Here is a 15,221-nt window from a genome sequence, read left to right on the forward strand (position 1 = left end):
GGGGGGGGAGGGGGGGAGGGGGTTACTGTCTGGGCCAGGTCTAGGGAGCGGACTCGGGGAAGTAGGCACGGGGCCGGGGGTGGGGAGGTGGCCGGGCAGGCACAGGGGACCAGCGCCAGGAAGACTGGCCCCGGGGCCCCCCAGGCGCAGGGCGCCAGAGCGGCCCCCTTGCCCGCGCGTACCTGCGGCTCGCGCCGAGGCCCGGCGCGGCGCGGGGCAGCAAGAGGCCGCGGCATCGCCAGGCCCGCGCGCCCTGCCTGGCTGCTGGCGGCCGACGGCCCGGACGCCGCGGACAGGAAGGGAGGGCGGGAGGGAGGCTGCGAGGGGCGGGCCCGGGCACCCGACAAGCCGCGGGTGCGTCTTCGCGGGGCCCGCAGGCCACGCGGCTGGTCTCCGAGCGCCTCCCGGTGGTCGACTGAGGGACTGCAGACCGGATAGGAGGACACGAGTCTGTGCACAAAACTGGGCCGACTCGGCTGGATCTAGACCAGATTAACCCTCTTGAGTAGAAGATGGAGAGCTGTGAGGATGCCAGGGCCGTGGAAAGCTCTGAGCCTCCTGTCATTTTATCCAAACCTAGCCCGTTTTACAAATGAGAAATGAGGCGAGAGGCAAAGGTGTGGCTTGTCCAGACCCTCCAAGCCAGGAGCTTCGCCTTTGCTCTGCCCACCCCCGACTCCCCAGGGCCTCAAGGTCCTGCTCAAACCCCACCTCCTCCAGGAAGCCTTCCCTGAATAATAATAACGAGCCAACTTTATGTACTATCAGGTACTTTACACACGTCTCATTTGCTACATTCAGTCAACATTTATTGAGTGCCCGTCGTCTACCAGGCACCCTGTTAGGTACAACAGTGGGCAGAGGGAGACCAGGCTCCTGCTCTTGTGTTGCTCACAGTCTGATGAGGGAGGCAGAAGCCAATCAGACAACCAGGCAAATGAATGTACAACCACCCACTGTGAGAAGTACCATGACTAGGTATCACAAGGAAACTGGTCTGGCGGGAGAGACGAGGGGGGAAGGCCTCCCTAAGGAAATCACATTTGTGTAGCAGCCTTCGAAGAACAAGAGGATGGATTCTGGAGAGGGCATTGGGAAAATGCTCGGGAAGCAAGAGGAACAGATGTGCAAAGGTCCTGTGGCATAGCAGTGAGTCAGGGCTGAGGAACTGCAGAACAGAGAGCACAGGGAAGAGGGACGGTAGATGAGGTTGTGAGGCTGCGGAGGAGGAAGGGGCCAGGTCTTGAACTGTGAGCAGGAGTTTGGTTACTGATGAGAGCAGAAGAAAGCTGTGGAAGGGCTTTAGTCAGGGGAATGAGCCTGCGTTTTGGAAAGGTCCCTCCAGCTTCCTGGTGGAGAATGGACTGGAAGGAGACAAGAGTGAAGCAGAAGGGTTCGGAGGTCATAGCAGGACCCAGGGGAGAGCTCTGGGAGGTCTGCACCAGGCAGAGGTGGAGATGGAGAGAGGGGGTGGACTTGAGGTCAGCGGAAGAGGAAACATCGTCAGGATAGTCTATAAGGGAGAGGGGGGTGTCAAGAGTGAAGTGCAGAGTGGGGCTGGTGCTGAATGGGGGGGCATTTGCCGAGGAGGGGGCACAGGGAGAGACTCAGATCATGTGTTCATGAGGTCCGTTTGGACGGTTGGTTTGAGATGTCCTTGAGGTGTACGTGTGGAGATAACAAGGCTCTGGAATGCAGAGGAGGGGTTGGTGGGAGAAAGGAATTAGAGTGGCTGCTCAGTGCAGACAGTGTGGGATCACCCAGGATGACTGCAGCGAGAGGAGAGGCACAGGCTCGGGCCTGGGCTTGAGGAGCTCAGAAGTGCACCCGTGAAAGACACAGAGGGTCATGGGAAAACCAGGAGAGGGTGTTGTCCCAGAGGCAAAGGGACAGAGAGTTGCAAGGAGGGAGGGTCAGACTCCGGAGAAGCCAACTGGGATGGGACAGGAAAAGGTCCACTAGCTTCAGCAACGTGGAGGCCATTGGTGGACTTGGCAGATGAGTTCCAGGAGGTAATGCTGACAGTAGAAGCTGATTGGAGTGGGTTGGGGTGGAGGGAAGAAAAGGGACATAGAGAGGAGGGGCACTTGATGCGAAGGGAAGATGGAAAGACAGACACTCTCAGGCTGGATGAGATTAATTATGGCAAATACCACAGGGAAGGATTCAGTTGAGAGAAGGCATCTGATGATGTGGAGGAGAGAGACCTCTGAGAAGCTGGGATAGTGGAGTGATGGAAGGGTTGGCAGGTGGGAGAGGCTGGTGTGTGTGCTCCCTGGACAGAGTGAGGTTAAGATCAGAGAACAGGAAGCCTGGCTTTAATGTGGAGGAATTCAGGATGATGACGAGCCCCAGAGAGTGACCAGGGGTGAGAGCAGCTGAGAGGTCAAGGGGTGGCGAGGTCATCTTCTTGGATAATGGAATCACATAAGATTGAGCAACATCTGGGTGAGAAGACCATGAGCCACGGCACGGGAAGAATGAGGTGGAGCGCAGCCCTAGGCGGGAGGAGGCAGGACACCAGGTGGCTCCAGTCTCCAAGGAGGGAGGGCTCTTCCAGGGGAAAGATGGTCCAGAGCAAAATGGGGATCCAGACTACCAACCTCCTCTTGGTGGGAAGCAAAACAGCACCACCCCTTGGGAGTCCTTAGGGAAGCGGTGTCCACAGGGAGAGCCAGTTTAGAAGAGAAGGACCCAGGCTGAGGAGGGGCAAAAGGTGGGTCAGTGACCAAGAAGGACGGAGATCTCCCAGGTTTGTGCAGAAGATGGATGGGTCTGGGTACCGCCTGGCAAAACCAGGAATGAGAAGTATTTCAGGTTCACTCCTCATGGTTAATCTCTGAACAGGGTGGATCCTGGGCTGAATGGACACTGGCCTGGGAGAAGCCACACAGCAACCTCATAAGGAAGGAACTCGTTCCCATTTGACAAGTAAGGAAATGGAGGCACAGTCACAGAGAGGTTAAGTAATTTACTCAAGGTCAGGGAGCATAACCACTTATCACTGATTATTATTAAGTGCAAACCTTAGAGCAGTTTCGAACGCTGTCGGTCTGACTCCTAAGTAGATGCTCTTGCCCACTCTGCCTGTAACAGGTACAGTAGGACTGACTCCCTCCAAAAAAACAAAGCAGCTACCTTCCCCACCCCCACCTTAGGAAGGAGACCAGCACTGTGTCCTCCCCCACCAACTTTGGTGTTTCTGGCCTATGAAAGGCCATTTTACCCCAGGCCTTTGGCCTGCTGCCTGCAGAGCCAGACCCTGAGCACGGAAGACACATGAGTGCCCAGTGGTTGGAGAGCATTGAGTAGAAGAGAAGTGAGGGTCACCATGGTGGCCCTCAGAATGAGGTACCAGGCCCTGCTCCTCCCCTTGGTTTCTCAGACCCCACACAAGGCCCCCAGGAGGGATCATGGCTGAAATTGAGTTTCTTGCCAGCCCTGGTGAAAAGACGAGAGGAGTAAGAGCCAGTTGTAAGGTGATTCAGTAAAACAAAGATCGTGGGGGCTCTTGGATCCGGCTTGCCTGCCCCACTGAGCTCTGAGCTCCTGGAGGCTGTGGGCTTAGCAACTCTCGAATCCCTCCCAGAGGAGCCTAGCACTCTGTCCACAGCAGCCAGTCAGTATTTGTGAATTAAATATGGGGCCCAGGGTGGGAGCTCAGAGCTGTGGAGCCAGATCCCCTGACTCTGAATCGCAGCCCCACTCTGCTAGCTTTGTGACTTTGAGCATGCCACTTAACCTCTCTGAGCCTCACCTATGAAGAGGGAGCAGGGCCAAGGGCTTTGCACTTGATCTAACGCTCTGCTGCTCCCGTTTTGATATTCTTAACCCAGTTTTGAACAAGGTGCCCCCACATTTTCATTTTGCACAAATTATGTAGCCATTCCTCAGTGGGAGTAATATTATCTACCTCAGAACACTGATGCAAGGATTAAATGAAACAATCTGTCTGAAGTGCTTAGCACATAACGAGTGCGCAAGGGAACAATTGTCTATTGTCCCTCGCTATTAGATCATCCCCCGCGCCGTTGTGTGATAAATGGTTGAATGAATGAGAGTCTGGGGAGCATGTGGAAGCGAAGGTGCCAGGCTGAGGGTGCTGTACAGGAAGTGGGAGCATTTTTGTGCCCCACATTGTGGAGCAGTCGTTCCCACGGCAGCCGGTGATTCGTGCTGTGGTCCGGGCCTGGCCGCCACGCCCGGCAAAAAGTCCACTTGGTGAGACCTGAGGACGCGGGTTCCAGTCTTTACTACGAGGCGTGGTCTCGGCCCCAGTGAGGTCGTCAGTAGGATGCGGAGGCCAGCGAGCAGGATCTGCGCCAGCCTCGAGGCAGTCTCTCAACCTTCCTTCCTTCCCGGGGTGGGTCCTGGCGTGGCAGCCCCTCCCCTCTCACGTCAGGGGGGCGGGGCCTCACGCGCAAGCGCCGGCCACCTCCGAGGCGGGGGCGTTGCTCAAAGAAAAGGGTTGGTGCTGGCTTGCGGGGGTTGGTTGAGCAGCCCGGCGGAGCCTGAGGTGGGCAGCAGAGGCTGCGGCAGGCTCCCAGGGGACGGCGGCGTGAAGGCGCGGGCTTGGGGGAAGACGCTGACCGAGGCGGGGAGGGTCCCGCTGGCCGGCACGCTGCTAAGCGGGAGGGGCAGGGAGGCGCTGTAGGTCATGGAGCCGCCGACCGGCCCACCGGCCGCCAGGCCCAGCGCTGGCGACCCGGTGCGCATCTGGTTCAGGGTCGGCCTGCCCTGGTCGCCCCCGCCGAACGGGTTGGTGGGAGATGGAGTGCTGAAACCTGCGGAACGAGATTGGGTTGGGGGACTTGGAGCGGGCCAGGGGCACAAAGCCCTAAGTGGGGAAGGGGCAAGGTGGCCAGATCTGGGGTCTTAGAAATAGGGAAGAGCTAAGATTTTAGGGCAGGGTCTGGGCTCTAAAGGAAGAGACGGAGGGAGAGCAGGGGACCCCAGTGTTGAGACCCAGCAGGGACGGGGGGGTGTCCTACCTGTTAGGAAGGGGTTCCGGGTCTTTGCAGCCTGGGGCGCCTTGACTAATGAGTCAAGGTTGACCAAGGAGGAGGCCGAGGGGCCCAGGAAGGACTCAGGAGTCCGGCGCGCTGGGGTGTCCTTGCTGGGCTGGGTTAGTGCTTCCCCCAGCACGTCCAGGTCAAAGGCATCTGGCTCCTTTGTGCCATTTTGCTTGGAACTGGGGTCGGGGTCTCCAAACAGGTCCAGCTCTGGAATAGAAATGATAAACCTCACTGGTGGGGAGAGTGAGTGGTCTCTCTGAGAGGAAGAAGGCAGAGGCCAGCTCGGGGTGGGCCCCTCCTGCCCCAGAGCTGCACATTTCCTGGCTCCTGCTTACCCACAGGACTGCTGGGCTTCCCGGAGGGCAGGGCCTGGGCACACTCTAGCCCCTCCTTGGTCTCTGTGGATACTGGAGGCTTGGCAAATGGGTCAAAGGTCGAGGTACCAGCCAGCGCTAGTCAAGGAGGAAAAGGGAGATGAGATGGGTTGGCAAAAGGGCAGGCACTGGGCTGATCCCTTTCCAGGCAAGCTGCCCTCTTAACACAGGATCTCTTGCCCCTTGGCACTGGAGGTAAGGGGACCCAGCAGTCCTCCACCCCCTCAGCCACACCCCCTGGCCCTCCGCTTACCAGGTGTGTTGGAGGTCTCCACCAGCGCCCCCCAGGGGTCGGCCCCAGTGTTGAGGAGTTTGTGGTGGGGGGAGTTCTGTGCCCAGGAGTCTGTGGGGGGTGGTCCAGCAGGCGGCACTGGGGTCCGGCCCCAGGGCTCAGAGGAGAACACAGGGGGCAAGTTCCAGGGTTGGCTTTGGGACAGGATGCTTCCTGAGTGGACTGGAGACCAGGGGTCTGCCGAAGGCCCCCAGGACGAGCCACTGGGCTCTGTGTTGGGCCTGAGACCTGAAATGGGGACAGCACAGATGTGACCCCAGGCCCACTCAAACCCCCAGTCCAGGGCCTTCCCAGTTACCCAGACCAATTTGGGAGGCCAAGGGACTCATTTCACAGATGGGATGCTGACTCAGGACTACTCATCAAGCTGGAGCCCATATTCAGCGAGTTATTCCAGGATTCTGGACCCCCCAGGCATAGGCAGCTCAGGCCACATTCCCAGTCAGGGACAGGCTGGGCTAGGAAACCCAGGGTGACCAAAAGCAACAAGAGAACGTTTCTGAGTTTCCCATGAGCTGAGTTCCTCGGATGTGCCCCCCTCCCTCACTACAACCCCAAGACACAGAGGAAACTGAGGCTCAGAGAGGTGCAGTGCTTGCCCAGTGGCCCTCACCTGTGGGAAGGGGATGCCAGCAAGTGGCTGGGAAGGAAGGGGCTCTCTGGGGCCAGCCTGGGAGCCCCTTGCAGCCCTGCATGCCCACCTGGGATGTCCCATGGGTCCGCAGAACAGTGTGTGGAGGGCAGGGCCGGGGCTGGTGCGAAGATATCCACCAAGTCCAGGATGGAGGACTGCTGGGGGCAGAGGCAGCCATGCTCAGGAGAGGGTGGGACCTGGAGGAAGGGCAGGCCCTGACCTGTCATCCTCACTCCAGCTCACTCTCTGCTTTATTCATTCCACAAACATCTATTAATGGTCCCTCGCCTCTGCACAGTGCTTTCCAGTTCATGTTTCCTCATCTGTTTAGTGTCTGATCTTCATGACAACCTGTGCTGTGGGTAGGGAAGATGGTGGGGTGCCCATTTTACAGATGCGCCAGCTGGAGCCCAGAGAGGGGAATCAAATCGCATAAAGCCACATAGCCAGGGAGAGGCAGAGCTGGGATAGAAGGCAGGCCTGCCCGACCCTTTCCTCAGCTCTCCTGCCCCTCAGCCCATCAGTGGGTAAGACACATTTTATGATGAGTCTACTTCTATAAGTCAGTGTCCAAGAAAAATTGGCCACAATGAGCATTGGCAGAAAGGGTACAGAGACACCCCAGGGATAGCACGGACAGCTTTGGAAGGTCAACAACCAACAGCTACCCACTCCTCCCTCTTGGAAAGTGTGTGTATGAGCCCAAGATGTTTTCAGCACCACATGCCTGAGGCCACCCCCAGTCTTGATCCATGGTATCATATGATCCTAGAATGTTAGAGCCAGAACTGTCCAACAAGCCCACTGTACAGAGGAGGAAACAGGCCAAGACAATGACAATGCGGCCAAGTCATTAAGTAGCAGCAAATCCAGAATCCAAATCCAGGGATCTCAGATCAGTATTCTTTGCATCCCACTTTGCCACCAGTTCAGTCATCAGCCCATGCATGATGGGACTTGGGTCTGCTAAACCCCCTCCACCCCTACTTTCATTGAATTAACACTACTTAATGCTCACTAGATACCAAGCACTGTTCTACACTCTTTACAGATATTTAACGCAACTCATTTCCCAGGCTCTGCCAGCCCCCAGCCCCCAGCCCCCAGCCCCCAGCCCCCAGCCCCCTCTACCTGGGTGGTTTTCAGCTTCTCCTCTTCTCTCTCTTCTCTTTCGGGCTCTCTGTCCCGACGACGGTGGGGTCCGGCCCCAGCACCATTCGCCACAGGGGAGTCATCTCCCCGCCAGGACCTCACCTCCTGCAGAAGGCACAGGAGTGAGGAAAGCGTGAGCAGCCCAGGCTGGGCTTGAGGGGACCTTGGCTGGAGTCAAGAAGAGGGTAGGGTGGGAGGCGCCGAGAGGTCAGGGGCAGCAGGACCACCACGGGGAGGGGGAAGAGCCTGGTTAGTGCCCGCGTAGCACCTCCACCACCAGCAGCAGCAGCACAGGAGGCCCGGCCCACTACCTTCTGCTCCTGCCGGCTCAGGTGCAGAGCCAGCTGCAGCTGCAGGTCCTCGTCCCTGTGGGAGGCTGGGGGGACCGGCTGCGAGGGAGGGAGAGAGGGGTGAACTTGGCCCAGTGTTCCCACTCCTGGGCTGAAGGGCAGCATCGCCCTGTGCCGGTAAGGGCAGTGGAGAGAGGAGTGCCCACCCTGAGTGGGTGTGGGCAGCCTGCCCCCAGACAGCAGCATCGCCCTGTGCCGGTAAGGGCAGTGGAGAGAGGAATGCCCACCCTGAGGGGGTGTGGGCAGCCTGCCCAGATCTGGATCTGAGATGCAGTTTAAAAATCAGGAAGATTCATCCTTCTCTTCTGGGTCCCCTGAGTGCTCTCCAAGCCCCGCTGTGCGAGGCCAGCTGTGTCCTGCCAGGTCTGCCTGGATCCACAGAGGCGATGGCAGAGAGGAGGCTATCAGGGAGGCTGTCCCTGCCCCCCATAAGGACAGCTGATGGGGGACAGCATATTTCTGTGTCTCCTAGGAAGGTGTCTGCCAGCACGCTCACCCCTTCCCCTCCATGAGGCGACAGCAGGCCCATGAGACAAACGGTACTGCCAACCTACCACACACACACTATCCCTTCCAGGCCCAGCTGGAGAGGGCTGGGGGTGGGGAGCCAGACCCCAACCCCAGTAACCCAACCCGAGGCACACAGGTGCTGTGCTGTCCTTGGGAGCAGGACTAGGGCTTTGGGGACCAGAGTAGGGGAGCCTAAGAATCAAAGGTGTGGGGCATCCAGGCACCCACCCCTCGTCCAGTCCCCTCCGCCCCCCGGCTGCCCCAGCAGGCACCTTACCTTCTCAGCCTCCGCGCGGCTCATGGCCAGGGCCAGCTGCAGCTGCAGCTCCTCTTCTCCTGACGTCTGGGGCCGGGCCTGCTCTAGGTCGGAGGTGTAGCGGGGAGATGAGGAGGAGGCTGCAACGACCAACCGTCCGTCGTGGCTTCCGTAACCACATAGGTACCCAGAGGCTCCCCTGCCCCCCTCTTGTCAGGAAGCTAAGGCTCAGAGAGGGAAACTGAGGGGGAAGGGAACAACTGGCAGTCGCGGGCCCCAGAGGACCAGGCAGTGTGCTCGGCACTTTCTGTAAGGTTTCCATTCCACCCCGATAAAAGAGCCCAATCCCTCCTTTACAGACTCGCAACGGCTCTGAGGGGTGCCTGGATAGGGTCCTGCAGCAAGACTTGAACCCAGGTCCCCTGACTCAAGTTCCTGGACTCTTACAGCTGCGCCCCATCCTGCTTGGGGTCAAGTGCAGTGGGAGGGGGAGAGGTTCCAGTCAATCAAGGTCACAGCTCTCCAAGCTCTCAGCATACTGTCAAGGAGGGCCATCCTGAGTGCCCCCCAGATCAGGAAAGTGCCTCCCTTCGAGAGTAGGAGAGTTGAGAATGCTCTGCAGCCGCCCCCATTTTCAAGGGCAGTGCCCTCGAGCGGGGGGGATCAAGGAGAATGCCGCTTAGCAGCACCACGTGCTGTGTGTCTGTGCACAGGGCAGAGGTCTCATTTAATTCTCAAATTGAACAACTGAGGCAAACAAAATTATCCCTACTTTACAGACGAGGAAACTGAGGTCCAGAGAGCTGGTTGTCTAGATCACATGGCTTGGAAGGGGCAGAATAAGGACTGCTACTCCAGAGCCTATGCTTCCGCCACCACGCCCCTACCAGACAGCGAATTAACGATAACAAACCTATAATATCATTGTTTGCACTGACTTGTCGGGCACCTACTATGTGCGGGCCTTGGGCCTCGCATGTCACTCTCTTTATCTCACGGAATCCTCAGACATCCCTCTGAGGTGGGGATTCTTATCCACAGCTGGGGTCACAGAGCCAGGGTCAGAACTCGGGCTGCCTCCCTGTCCCCAGCCACGCCCTGGGCTCACTCACAGTTGTAGGAGGACGGGGAACCGCGGGCACGGCTGAAGCCCAGCTGCCCGCTGCCGATGCCTGTGCCCTCCAACGCCATGCGCTCCTTGGTCTTGAGGGCGTGGGTCCGCTCCTGCCGGAGGCGCTCCTCATCCTTGAGCAGGGCCATCACCTGCTTGACCTTCTCGCGCACGTTGACACCCTGGTCCTTGCCATCGCGGTCGATGTACTGGAAGTCCTTGAGCGTCTGGATGGTGTAGAGGTTCTCCCGGCACTGGTGGGCCACCCGCTCGGAGCCTGTCTTGAGCAGGTAGTCCAGCAGCGTCAGCGCCTTGTACACGTGCCGCCAGTTCTTGCCGCTGTCATTGAGCCGCCGCCACAGCATGCCCATGACCTCGGCAAAGGCCACCGTGTTGAAGGTCAGATCGGCAATCTCCGACATGAGCGAGCTGGGCGGACCCCACGGGTCATTGCTAGTGGCCTCGCGCACCTTGATCTCCGCTTCCGAGTAGTTGTGCACGATGTTCTTCACCTGGCGCCGTAGCGCTGATGTCGTCATGGCTGGGGACTTGGAGATGGGCGGCCCCCGCCCCAGCCGGAGGTGGAGGGCCGAGGAGGGCCACCGTCGTCGAGAGGTCACGGTCTCCAAGGGTGGGCCGCCGTGCTCTCAGCAGGGCGGCTGTGTCCTTGGCTTCCACATGGGTCTGAGGAAGAGAGGGCCTGGAACTTAGGAGCAATGGGCCACCTTGCTGGCCACTCAGCCAGCGACTAAAGCCCTGGCCAGGGTGTCCCTGCTGCCAGGAACAGCCTTCGGCAGGCACTTATTCTTATTTTTTTAATTTTACTTATTATTCAGCAGGTACTTCTAACTTTGCATGCTCATTCATCTTCACAATCACACCTACAAAGACATTATTATTATTACCTCCGTTCGAAGATGGGGAAAGTTTGAGAGAAAGATTAAATGACTTGTCCAAGATCACAGAGCGGGTGAATGTGGAACCAGCATTAACCCAGGCAGACGTGCTCCACAGTCTTTGCTCTTAGTTAGGGACACGGAAGTGACCCCCCAGGAATAGTTAGTATCTTTTTCTAAAAATACAGCTACTCATTTGTGCTTGCTACTCATTTTTTTCAAAACTAAAGATATACATATATTTTTTGTTTGTTTGTTTGTTTGTTTGTTTGTTTTGCGGTACGCGGGCCTCTCACTGTCGCGGCCTCTCCCGTTGCGGAGCACAGGCTCCGGACGCGCAGGCTCAGCAGCCATGGCTCACGGGCCCAGCCGCTCCGCGGCATGTGGGATCCTCCCGGACCGGGGCACGAACCCGTGTCCCCTGCATCGGCAGGCGGACTCTCAACCACTGCGCCACCAGGGAAGCCCTATACTGTTAATTTTTGTAGCTTGATCCATTCAACACCAATTTCCTGGGGACCTCTCTGAGCCAGGCTCTATGGCAAGCGTAGAGTACAAGCCTTGGCCCACACACATCCACTTGAGAGGGCACCGGCAGGCACAGTCCAGCATGGGAGCGCAGAGGAGCACAGGAGTACCCAAGCTGGGAAAATCAGGAGAGCCTTCCCAGAGGAGGTGATGGCTGAGCTGATCCGAGATTCGAAGCGAAGAGTGAGGAGGAGTGAGGCAGCAAGGCAAGGAAGGAGCATCTGGGGGAGGCTGCCTCCCAAAGAGGACCCATTGTACACACCAGAGCACTGAGGCCAGAGAGGGGTATGGCGTGCCCATAGTCACGCAGCATGTAGGTGGCAGAGCTGGGACTAACACCTAGGTGTCCAGAATACGAATCCAATTAATTCATCTGATTGCTTTATTGCCTCAGTCCCACCTTCTCAGCCAGAATGAAAACTCCCTGAGGGCAAGGCCAGCCTGGGCTCCCCATACCCCCAAGGCCCTGGGCACTGGTAGACCTCGGATCTCCCAGATGAGGGAAGATTAGAGCCAGCCCACTGCCCTCCCCCCAGCCTTAGGACAAGGCCATCCACTAAAAGCACACCCAGGCCCAAGACAGAGAAAGGTTCTCCCAGGGCCCTACCAGAAACCAAAACCCGAATCCCCCTGCCACCACCATTCCTCTGGTGTGGAGACACACACACACACACACACACACACACACACACACACACACACCACACACACACACACACACCACACACACACTCTCTCTCGCTGGACCTGGCCTCCACCCAAACCCCCCACCAACACCAACCATGGAGACTGCACCTCTCAGCTCTACCCTAGGACTCAGCAGGAGTCAGAAAGAGCCTGTCGACCCCTGCCCCCCATCTCAACTCTCCCTCCAGCCAGCCCTGCTAACCTGGGCTCAGTTCAAAGCCTTGGCAGTTTTCATCAGGGCCCGCGTGCCTGGGAGAGCTTGGACCCAGAGGGTAGGACCTTGTGGGGGCACAGATGGGATGGAGAGTGCTGGCTGAAAGTGGGCTTACCTTCTCTCTGCTGCCTTTCTGTCCCGGCAGTGGCGGGCCTTCTGTGGGATGCCACAGCCAACACTTGTTTAACGCCTGCCCTCTCCCTCACTAGTGACTCAGACCTGTCTTTACCTCCCCAGCCTGTGGGCTGGCGGGTGGCAAGAGTCAAGATGAGAAATAATTGTGCCCTAGAGCCCACCGAGCGCAAGCCCCTCCCAGGACTGGCCACTGAAACCAGCAGAACTAGTCAGGCATCCTGACTCCACCAGGAGCCCTACCAGGGCCGCCCTGGCCCTCCTAACCGGCCTGGCGGAGTAGAAGGGGGCCCTCAGTGTGGGCCCTGAGGCTCTGCCTGAACTTTCTCCTAGAAGGTGGGAATGGAGGAGGCTTCTCCACACGTCTCTGACTGAGATGAGGCAAGGGAGGGGTCAGAGACACCGGGAGGCCCCGCCCCCACTGAAGTGTAAGGGGACCAGGTAGGGAGGAAGAGAGGGCAGGGTGAGGCCAAGGGAGCACCGAGGGGAGGGAGGAAAGGAAGGAACGCGGGAGGGGGCGTGGCCGGGAGAGCGGCCGGCGGTGTTACAAGCAAAGGGTTTTATCGAACCCAATATGCCCAGAAATAAAAGGGAGTGAAACAGAAACCCAGCAGCCGATAAGGCGGCAGTGGCAGCGGCGGCAGCCGGGCAGCCGGGTATGGAATTACTGCAGTGACCTTGAGCCAGACCCTGTCAGGTGGAGGGAAGGACACTGAGAAGGCCAGGCCGAGAGGCCAATTCAGAGATGGGGAGAGGGTGGGGGAGGCGGGAGGCAGGAGGGTACGGGCTGGGGGATGGGAGAAGGGCCAGCAGGGGGCGGGGCACGCCGTGGCCGCAAGGGCATCATCTCTCTCCTATGTTTGGGGTACCAAGAAGAGCTTTACAGGGGACAGGAGCCTGCTCTTCTCAGGGCCCACAGCTCTGGCGGATCTGTCAGGACTCAGGCAGCAGATGGCATTCCCAGAGTGGGGATTCAGGGAGACGGGAGGAACCCAGATATGTTGAGTCACGTGCACGCATTTACCCAGAGACTGTGTGCCCCCATGGGCCCGCACCCCTTCCCATCCTCTGCTAAGGCGGCTCTAGAGCCAGGCCCTTCCCCCCCATCAGGTCCAGCTTGGGCAGGGGGGGGAGTGGCAGTGCGCTAACTCTTGCTGTAGGAGGGACAAGAGGAGTGAGCCCTAGCTCTAAGCTTAAGTCAGCCCAAAGGCAGATGTGTCTTGGGGGCACTGGAGTTGGGTGGGGGCTGTCCTGAGGCTAGAGGTGCAACAGGGGCTGAGGAGGAGTGGGCAGGAGTCTGTGCGGAATGCCACCAAAGATGCTAGCCCCAGGATGGGGAGCGAGCCCTCAGAGGCCCCCTTCTTGGGGGCTGTAGGGAGGGAGGGGCGGCAGGCAAGGTGCCTCCAGGTTCCTCTGTGACCCTGCCCTCCTCGCCCTTCTCCCGGGGACCTGGAAGGGAGACTAAGCCCCAAGCCTTTCATGCCAGGCACCATGGCTGATGACGGGAGCTTACCTCCAGTGCAGGCTCCCTTGGCCCCAGCCCCGGGACCACGAGCAGCCTCTGCAGTGACCCTCCAACCTGCGCAGCAGGGGGATGGCACAGCCTCGGGAGTATCCCCAGAGCCATCCACCGTGGACCCTCGTCCTGGAGACCAACCCTCTCCCAGGAGGCACAGACCCCTCGGAAGGGTGGCTCAGGGTCCCCAGAATGGGCGGCTGCTCTGCCTCCTGCCTGCTTGTCTTCTGGACGCCAGGCAGCACTCAGGAGGAAAGTTGCTCAGCTGGCCAGGCAGGTCTGCCTCAGCAGTAACAGGACACAGGAGGAAGTGCAGGGCATGTTAACCCCTTCCTGCTGGCCAGGCAGGCAGCACCTTCAGAGGTGGGAGGCCTGCCTGCTGGCTGTCCCCAGGAGGTGCAGCTCTGGAGCCAGTGCTGGTGACCCACTCCCACTCTGCGGTGAGTTAACCCTTCCTCTGCCTCCTCAGGAGGAAATGAAGGGTGGGGAGGGGAGGCTCCAACACCCACCCCACCCCTATATTCCTCCTCTGGGCCAAGACCACCATTCCCTGGGGTTGGCCCTTTGGTGGAGTACTGCCTTGTGTGGGTTTCCATCTGGTCCCCTCGGCAACCCTGAAGGGGGCATCAGGACTTCAGGCACAGCGCCCTCTCTGCGTCTCTGATACGGGATCAGATCAGAGTGCCCTGCTCTCTCCAAACCTCCTCCCATGTCTCAACTGGAGGATGCTTGAGGCCCAGGAGGTCCTTATCAGAAGCACCAAATGCAAAACCAAGTGGGTAGGAGACTAGCCACTCTTCAGGCCTCCCCCCTCCCTTCTGCTGCATCAGCATTTAAGGCCCATGAGCCCACCATTAGCAAAGTTGTTCTTCAAACTCTGGGAGCCTGGGGCCCACCCTGCACAGGAAGCCTGGCCCAGAAGGATTATTACTGACAGAGGAGAATTTATGGTGCCGAGTCTGAGCTGACAGCATGTTTCTTTGCAGAAGTCATCTCTCATCCACTTCACATTTCTCTGAGCAAGGGAGGGAGCAGAGAGTCCAGAGGCTGTTTTTAAGGTCGAGAAAATGGCTCAAAGAGGCCAGGTGGCTTGGCATGGGGAGGGGGGTAAGCAGGCTAGAATCCAGAATAATCTCTGGCTGACGGCAAAGGGATCTGGCCTTTAGGGTTTAAGGGTGTGGTAGCATGATCCTCAGGGACTGGGACGAGGCCCTTGGACCCAGTGGAAGTGTGAGGACCTCAGGGACCCAGGTCCCATGTTGTCTAGTTATCCTCCTAGTCACACACTGTGTCATTCTTGGCGATGACACTTTGGGAAGACCCGGCTCCGGGAAGATGACCCCAAAATTGTGGGTCAACAAAGGCCAGAGGCAGGGGCTACGAGGGGTGATGCTCTCTGTCCTGTCACCTGCTTCATTCCTTGTCCTGCTGCCAATTTGCTCTTCCACTCCTCATCCCACACATCACCTCCCCAGCTGTGTTTCTCTCTCCTCCTGTTGGATGGCTCCAGGAATGGGGAGGAGGGGAATCCAAGGGCAGGTGGGACATGGGAGG

The 15,221-nt window shown here is 58.6% G+C and overlaps 2 protein-coding genes across 3 annotated transcripts in view; both read right to left on the reverse strand.

The window, feature by feature from the left end:
- Positions 1 to 247, reverse strand: part of SPATA20 (spermatogenesis associated 20) — an 8,917-nt gene extending 8,670 nt beyond the window's left edge. The window contains exon 1 of one of the 2 annotated variants that reach the window (XM_007465053.1): positions 183 to 247. The gene's annotated coding sequence lies outside the window, so the exon portion shown is untranslated. Of the gene's footprint in view, positions 1 to 176 lie in introns of both variants that reach the window. The other variant, XM_007465052.1, reaches the window with a different exon arrangement.
- A 3,994-nt stretch (positions 248 to 4,241) lies between these two features.
- EPN3 (epsin 3) lies at positions 4,242 to 13,903 on the reverse strand. Its single transcript, XM_007465054.1, has 9 exons — positions 13,665 to 13,903; positions 9,696 to 10,378; positions 8,605 to 8,723; positions 7,447 to 7,572; positions 6,383 to 6,470; positions 5,643 to 5,909; positions 5,351 to 5,467; positions 4,992 to 5,222; positions 4,242 to 4,784 (listed from the first exon to the last, which is right to left on the reverse strand). Exons 2-9 carry the CDS (start codon positions 10,231 to 10,233, stop codon positions 4,456 to 4,458), a joined length of 1,815 nt encoding a protein of 604 aa, XP_007465116.1. The 5' UTR covers positions 10,234 to 10,378; positions 13,665 to 13,903; the 3' UTR covers positions 4,242 to 4,455.
- Positions 13,904 to 15,221: the final 1,318 nt, after the last annotated feature.

Source organism: Lipotes vexillifer, unplaced genomic scaffold (genome assembly GCF_000442215.2).
Source record: "Lipotes vexillifer unplaced genomic scaffold, Lipotes_vexillifer_v1.1 scaffold591, whole genome shotgun sequence".
NCBI lineage: Eukaryota > Metazoa > Chordata > Mammalia > Artiodactyla > Lipotidae > Lipotes > Lipotes vexillifer.